The sequence below is a fragment of the Mixophyes fleayi genome, chromosome 3 (assembly GCF_038048845.1).
Source record: "Mixophyes fleayi isolate aMixFle1 chromosome 3, aMixFle1.hap1, whole genome shotgun sequence".
NCBI classification, from domain to species: domain Eukaryota; kingdom Metazoa; phylum Chordata; class Amphibia; order Anura; family Limnodynastidae; genus Mixophyes; species Mixophyes fleayi.
The window spans coordinates 277,720,550-277,728,827 of NC_134404.1; the positions used below are offsets into that span (position 1 = coordinate 277,720,550).

Consider the following 8,278-nt stretch of genomic DNA (forward strand, 5'->3'; position numbering starts at 1 on the left):
ATAAGGCATTGCCATTAGTGCTATCACCACACAAATTAAGTAAATGGCATACAAGCTTTACTATAGCAGTTGGTGACTAATACATTGCAAGACATCAGGAGTTCCTGATGTGAAATAAGTTAACGAATCCTGAAATAATTGCGGGAAAAATCTGTCACGAACATAAGTCACACAAAGTGAGTCATCCTCTCGAAACGTTATGACGGCGGAGTGAAGGGACGAAGACGACGGCGGAGGCTGATACTGCGCATGCCCGGGACAGACTTTTCCCGCAATTTTTCAGCTGGTATTATACCCTGGAAAAACTCTAAAATGTTTCCTAAGTTCAATCACAGCTGCTTGCGGAATTGTGGGTGAGATCTTTCCCTATTACCCGTAAATACAGTTTTGGTACGTCGCACAATGCCATCCACATTGTGTTTTTAAGGTGTACTGGCCAGACACCCAGATTGATATAATTCCCTGAGACATTTCAATTAACTCATTGGAATTGTTTACAGTTTTATCCTGTTATTTATGTCACATATTGATACTTGTATCATTTGTGCAAGTTTTGTTCATTATAAGATTGTACATGTGAGATCAGCTGGTTTTATATTTAATAAAATACACATCCTTTTTGGACGCACCCTGTACATTTGTTTTTCTATTCTACATTTTTGAATATGTCCACACCATAACATAGCCCTGGATGCCAATGGTATCCAAAGCCTATGTAGGATCACACACAATTTTACACTTTGGGAGAGCTGTTCTGGATCTTATAAGGGAAACCCAATAATGGCCTCATAGAATTAAATTAGAGTTAAAGATGGAAAGTTCCTTCTGTGGCACAGTATAGAGAAATCACATAGAGAATTGTATTTTCCTTGTGTTTGTGATGCTTTGTGATATCCAGAGTAATCGGTGCACATTACTTTTGGCACCAGGCATAGCATCTGTGCATTACAAGTAACAAGAGCTGTACAAGAAGGTCAACTGCTCAGGGTATAAAGCTGAAGGGCGGCACATGGAAATTAATATTTTAGGCTAAACTGGAGGGCAATGGAGTGTGTGTTCTTTTCTTTTTGCAGTGGGTCTAAAATTTCTGGTTATGGCTACGTGCGCATATTACTTTTGGCACCAGGTATTTGGAATCTGCATGTTACCTTTGGCACCTTCCAAAGTCTGCCCGGTAAGCTCTGTATTAAAACAAACCTGAACCCAGCAGCTGCTGCACAGGCTTAAGCAGTCAGCTCCAATTCAGTGACCATATAGCAGGGCTGGCTGTGATGCAGAGAGGGAAACGAGGCGGCTATAACATGCTCTTAAACCCTTCAACTTCCCTATACAAGGCAGCGCCGCTTTAAATTTAAACGACGAAGACGCGAACTCGCGGGTGTTGAAGATCCCGGAGCTTAATACATTTACCCCCTGGTCTTTTCTCAAACTTTGTTAGCTGTATGTCATCATGCCCCACCCACATCTTTGAGTACATAAAATAGATTTTCTGCACCTTTTTAGTTTTAGGACTCAAGCACTAGCCCCACAAACGAATTGGCACCTCAGCCCTGCGGCACCACCCTCGTTGTGTAGTGTATGCTGTTTGCAGAGAGCTGTTATTGCCTGCTACCAGGGGCTCTGACAAGGTCAGACAGCATTAACTTGAAGCATATAGTGCATTGTTTATCTGACCTGCGCATGAGCAGCCTCATTTTGACAATGACATTTTAGTGGAAGGGGTCCAAACAAGTTACATGCCTTGTGGCCCCATAAATTTTATCTAGCCCAGACTCCACTTGTGACTTTTATCACAAAAACATGTTGATTTTTGCTTCTACAAAATCATTGATATTTCTATCGGTAGACAAACTACATGGTGTGTGAGCTATATGCCACATTGTAGCAGCAGCTACAGAAATGGTCTAATTAGTCGATTCGGGGGAACACATCTCAAGGGTATCCATGCAGCACATTGATACACAATACAAATGAAACAGTCCTTTTAGACAATCGTGACCTGTGAATGCTTTCTTCCCCTTAGAGGGCAGTAATCTAATATATCCACAGAGGAGATGCGGCTCAGCTAACGGCTATTTACTCATTCCTTTCATCCTGCTTCCCGCAATCACATAACCCTTCTATTATACTTCCCTTGTCAGGTCTGACTTTGAAAAGGGCGCACATTTATTCTAGGGATCTAAAAATATGTAATATCTTCACTGATTTATGTTCAGAATAATTATAAGAGTCACTTCTCTGCATTAAATTCAGACATGCCTTTTTGTTTTATTAGTGTATGTGCAAAGGAGAAGGACATGTCTCCCCCTGCAGAATTTGCATGTGTACTCTTAGATATAAAGTGTGTACACACACACACACACACACACTGGGTGGATTGTTTAAAAATGAGAAGGGCATTCTGTGAAACCTGCAAATTCAGATACATGCATACTTTGTATATAGAGTGATAGATATATTATCTGTTGGATGGATGCGCGTGTATAAAACCAGCAGTCCTTGGTTGTTGCCTTCAGAGCAACCACTTCAATTAGGCATCTGTTTATACCAGAATACTTTGTTCATAAAAGGAGTGCTGGTTTTCTAGAGGCTTCTGGGATGAAACTGTTCACAATTTTGATACATTGCACCAACATTAGTCATTTGAAGTGCTGTGTAGTTTTTCTCAAATTCTCGCCACAAAAAAAAATGATTTTCTCTTTTCTCATTAGCTTTTCCCATATGACTTTTCATATCTGTGAGACCAGACTAAACCCCAGTATCTCATCCACAAGAAATATAATGCACATATATTATACATACACAGAGGTCTATCGCCAAACTCTAAGCCACCATTTATGCTAAGCTATGGGGCTCACTCTGGCTTCCCAGTTGTGTTTTCCCTTTTTTCTTTTAATTGATTCTGGCATTGCTTATATAATGCTAGCATCTACCACAATGCTGTACAATAAATTCTTTCCAGAGTGCAGAATGTGAATTGCATAATCAGGCACAGACTGTATACAGGAATGCCTCCATCGTGAGCAGTAATGCAGATTAGTAAATATGGGCTAAAGCAATGCAAACATAAGCAATCATTTACTTGGATGTTTTATTTATTCTTCCAAAGAGGAATCTTGCTTTTATGAGCTATCGAAAAACCAGCACAACACCTCTGAAATACTCGGTGATCACTCAAGGTATTGGAAAGTGTCTGTTGCAGAGTGATCTTTTATTCTAGTCTCCCTGTTTAGCACTGTTGTTAAGCACAGGCATTGCATTCTAGTCAGGTTCCACTTACACGTTGGAGCAAAGGTTGCAATGTTTTCCCTTGTGCATCTTTCAATGTTTGAGGTTAATGGGATGGTTTTTGTGTCAACTCATTCACACTTCCTGCCAGAAGCACATTTCACCGAAATAGACTTAGTTAGTGTTCTGTGTTATCTATGTAATGTGATTCTTTATCCATCCTCCTAAAACGAAGCTCCATGGCATTAATTACCAAGATTTCTATAATTGTTTTAATTTTGAGCTGTCCGTTTGTGTCAAAGGTGGTGATTTGAGAATCTGTTCTTTCCGTAAACAAGTACCCCACAGCTTTAACAGGCACACTAATGGCAAATTGAAACACAAAGTTTGTGGTTGCCGACTGTTCACTAACTATTTGAATTTAAGTTATATTGGGAAGCTGTTAAGCAGGAAAAGAAAATTCAAAGTAAGCTTTAGTTGTATAAAGCAGCAAAGTTGTTTTAAAAGCATGTTTAATAAAAGTGTATCATTAAACATTGCTTACAAAAGTTGAGAGCATAAGTTTATCAATATGTGGGTATGTCTACCTCAAGGGGTACATTTAACACATTCAAAGGGTATTGCAGTATATTAAATATAAAGTACTATTAATTTATTACTAATGAATATACAAAACTGATTAGAAGAGGGCTTTTTTTAATATGTGAATTTGCTCTGACCACAGGAACTTAGTTTATACTCTACCTCCAATGGGGTTATACGGACACTTCAGGGGGGTACTTTGTAAGCCTTTACCCTCATGTGGGTGTATAGATACATATTTTCTATTTGTTAAAAAATGGGAGGGTTGAGAGAGACACTCTGCAATATCAGAAATGCTAATTATATAATTGATGCTGATGGGCAACCTGATAAACTGCAAGAGTCGCATGTGCAGCCCTTCGCAACATTTAGAAGGACCCACAGCCATAAAGCTTTGGTATCCCCAAATTAATCACACTCCCTTACTTTAAGATTGCACCAGATGCAGCTCAGATCTGCCCACATGACCCACACATGCTGCTCAGGCCTTCTCTTAATTAACTTAGCCCTCCCCACAAGTCCCTCAGACCTCCCCACATGCCACTCAACTACCACTATGACCTCCCCACATGCCACTCAACTACCACTATGACCTCCCCACATGCCACTCCTCACATCTACAAATAGCTGCACTGCTGAAAAGGAGGACGGAGAGCAAGCTGTGCAGAATGCACTGCACCTCCCTGTGATTTGCAGAGGAGGTCACATGATGCAGAAGGCAGCTTCTCCCCATTCAATCTTATTATTTGTTTTGTTATAAACCAGAGAATAATACCCCATTCATACTACTGCACCAAAAACCCGAGTTTTTGCAGAGGCACGCTGAAAAACCCGGGTCTTGGTGCAGTATGAATAGTCCAACCACAAAATCCCGGGTCTAAAATCCCGGGACTTAGACCCGGGATTTTTCGAGGGGTAATTCCCGGGTTGGACCCCGCTAGCCTGCAGTATGAATGGTGCAACCCGTGTAATTCCCGGGTCTCACCATTCATACTGTAAAAGAAAAAAAAAATTGTGAGGTAAAAAAAAAAGATTTTATTAATTAAAATACATAAATGTTTACTTAACTTATTTTCAGCCAGCGGTGTCTCCGGTGCATTGCCGGCTGTCAGGGGGACCTCTGGGTACTAAAATGACGTCATTTTTAATGGACTAGAAATTACGTCATTTTAGTACCCAGAGGTCCCCCTGACAGCCGGCAACGCACCGGAGACACCGCTGGCTGAAAATAAGTTACGTAACCATTTCTTATGTATTTTTTTTTAATTAAAATCTTAACACTTTTTTTTTTCTAAAACCCGGGTCGGGCAGATGCAGTATGAATCCGCCCGACCCGGGAATCTTGTTATCTATACTGCCCTGTGCCCCGGCAATATCCCGGGTTAACAACCCTGGATATTGCCGGGGCGGCAGTATGAAAGTGGTATAAGTTGTATCTGGAGCACAAAGCTGAGGGCTCACAGGACTACCTGTTGTAAACCAGTGGTCTAGTATGTGATAGCCCAACAAAACCATATACATTTACTTCTAAATAGCATATCTCTATTACTGTTTGTGAAATGTAACAAGTGAGTCTTTAATAGATTTGATAGTGTTCTAGATTCTTTGAAGATACGCTCACACACAGTCCTAATTGTAGAGTGCTAAGGAATTTGCTGGCGCTATATAAATAAATGTTGATGAGTAACTCAAATTAACACAAACCTATTTACCTAGTTAAATTGTTAAGTCATCACACCTCTGCTATATTCTGAGGAGATGTACATTCCCCACAAACATTCACCACATGCTTTATGTTTGATAAATTTAGTGTTGTGTGACTCCAACAGTATGGCTAGGATAAACTTCTTTAAAGGTCATTTGTAACTTTATATGATGTGCTTGTGTTTACATGTGTGCATATGGTAAAAACCCATCATAATGTGTTGAACTGGGTTTTGGGAACAGGTTTCTGGTCTTTCGACAACCGGGCATAAGTTAGGCCAATTCTACAGAGTCATCCTCATCTTTTTATATAGCGCCACTGATTCCGCAGCGCTGTACAGAGAACTCGCATCAGTCCCTGCTCCATTGGAGCTTACAGTCTAAATTTCCTAACATACATACATACACACACACAGACTAGGGTCAATTTGATATCAGCCAATTAACTTACTAGTATGTTTTTGGAGTGTGGGAGGAAACCCACGCAAACACAGGGAGAACATACAAACTCCCAACAGATGAGGCCATTGTCGGGAATTGAACTTATGACCCCAGTGCTGTGAGGCAGCAGTGCTAACCACTGAGCCACCGTGCATTCAGATGACACTTTAGTATTTCATCATATACCATGCTTTATTTTGGACATTCCTGGATAAAACTAGTGTTCTGATAGCTGTTTCTACACTATGTCTCTAAACTGTGTTTTTCACTCCTAGGTGATTCATAAACATTTTTACTTGAAACGAGCAGAGATCATGGCTCAGTGTGAGGACTGGATAGTAGATATTCAGCAGTTTAGCAGTGACAAACGTGTTGGAAGGACAATGTCTCACCATGCAGCAGCTTTAAAGGTAAGGTATTTGGATTCTGTTAAATCAGGTTAAAAAAATATAAACCCCTTTTTTTAAGATCTGTGGCATCAGTCAGAATAATCTAAAGCAATTTAACACACTGTTTCTTACATTATTGTCAATTTCTCATTCTGATAATGAATGGAAACCTTATACCCAATAGAAAGCCTACAGATAATAAACTTCTCTCTTTTTGGCTTGTATAATTGCCATCAAATGCATACAATTGTTATATTCAGTGGTAACTATAAGGAACAGTCAAACTTTTTGCTTGCTAGAAAAGTGAGCTGGCTTATAGGAATTATTTGTGAGAGTCACTCTGATTTCCTCCTGCGTGATCAGCACAGCCTACCTATCCCTGGGGTTCCACTGAATTCCTTTCTGTTTGCACAGCGACTTCCATGCAGCACTGTGTTTGTGACTCTGGAGAGAACAATTTATTACACTGACATGCTGACCATACTCTTCCTTCTGCTTTGTGTGCAGCGACATACGGCTCAGCTCCGAGAAGAGCTCTTAAAGCTCCAGTGCCCTGAAGGCTTGGACCCAGATGCTGATGAGTCTGCAGAAAAATGCCTTGCTACTGCAAGCTGCGAGGAGGCTTCACTGCACGAACAGGTCAAACCCAGCAGCAGTAAAGACAACCCTGGTGACTTCAAATTCTGAGCTGCATAGGCATGGACTTTTACACACACAGGCTTTGAAGCACAGCCAAATATGTCCATATTTGTATGTAAGAAGCTAATTATGTAATAGTTAATGAAGCTAAAACTATTCTATGCCCTTAAGGATATACAGTTTAATTCAACATGATCTTTTACCTGTAAAAGAGTGTAAACTTTTTTTGTGCTTTTATTTTTCAATTGTGAGAACCACTGATTTGGTATGTTTAGCAAAAATGTATGAAACGGAGAAATCACTGAAATAAGGGAAAAGTTCCTTAGGAAAGAATGTTTACTGAAATGTTTTTGTTTTTTTGTTTTTGTTTTTTTTTACCGATGGAGTGAGGGCGTTGTAACAAAGAATATATATTAGTCATTCTTATTACTATAACTATTTAAAGACTGCAAATTTTCACAGAATTTGATAGATTTTGGCCATACCGTCATTCTCATTTTTGATTTCTACAGACAACTGCATTCTTCAATAAACTTTAAACAGACATGCTCCCTACTAAATGAGTTGCTGGTACATTTTTCTTTTTTTTAAAGAATAAATCTACAATCGAAAGAACTTTACAACTGGAGACTTGCTCTTGTAAGACTGAATTTATCACAGTCTGTTTCATTTGATGCACATGAAATAAATGGACATGGTTTTACCTTCAGTTCCTGTGCACCTCTAGCTTCATCCATTTGTTCATTTGTGTTGTGAATTTGTTGCCAGATGCCTATAAATAACAGGAAATTAACTTATCAGGTTTATCAATGAATTTGTAATTGTTTGTTTCCCTATTAAATGTTGGATGCCTGTAAACACTTTTTGGACAAGTGATTGCAGATGCGGGCTTGTTGCACACATTTTGCACAAAAATTATTTAGAGTGCATTTGGGTCACACTCCAGAGCCACTATTCATAAGTCTATATGTTTGCTTGGTTCCAAGTGAATTAATCAGGTACATGTTCATGATTATCAGCTCAACCACAAGAATTGCTACATCCTGAAAGTGTTGGCTGTGACTGCACTTTAAGATTTGCACCTTGTCATCTGTGTACCTGTTTCTTCTTGATCTTTGAAAGTGTTTTTTGGACAGGATTCTGAAGAGCCATCAAAGATATCTTGTAATGTTGCTGCTTCCCTTAAATGGAAAACAATAAACACTAGGTAGGAAAGTATTTGGGAAATGGTTGTGTGGTTTAACATTAATAACCTCCTCCCTTGTCACACTAGCCTTTGTTAACCCTTTGCACCT

The 8,278-nt window shown here is 39.6% G+C and overlaps 1 protein-coding gene across 8 annotated transcripts in view; it reads left to right on the forward strand.

The window, feature by feature from the left end:
- BIRC6 (baculoviral IAP repeat containing 6) overlaps nt 1-7,692 on the forward strand; it is a 265,056-nt gene extending 257,364 nt beyond the window's left edge. For all 8 annotated transcript variants that reach the window (XM_075203663.1, XM_075203667.1, XM_075203660.1 and 5 more), the window contains 2 exons: nt 6,231-6,365; nt 6,852-7,692. In XM_075203663.1, coding sequence (XP_075059764.1) covers nt 6,231-6,365; nt 6,852-7,031 — 315 coding nt within the window. In that variant the 3' untranslated portion in view covers nt 7,032-7,692. The remainder of the gene's footprint in view (nt 1-6,230; nt 6,366-6,851) is intronic.
- Nucleotides 7,693-8,278: the final 586 nt, after the last annotated feature.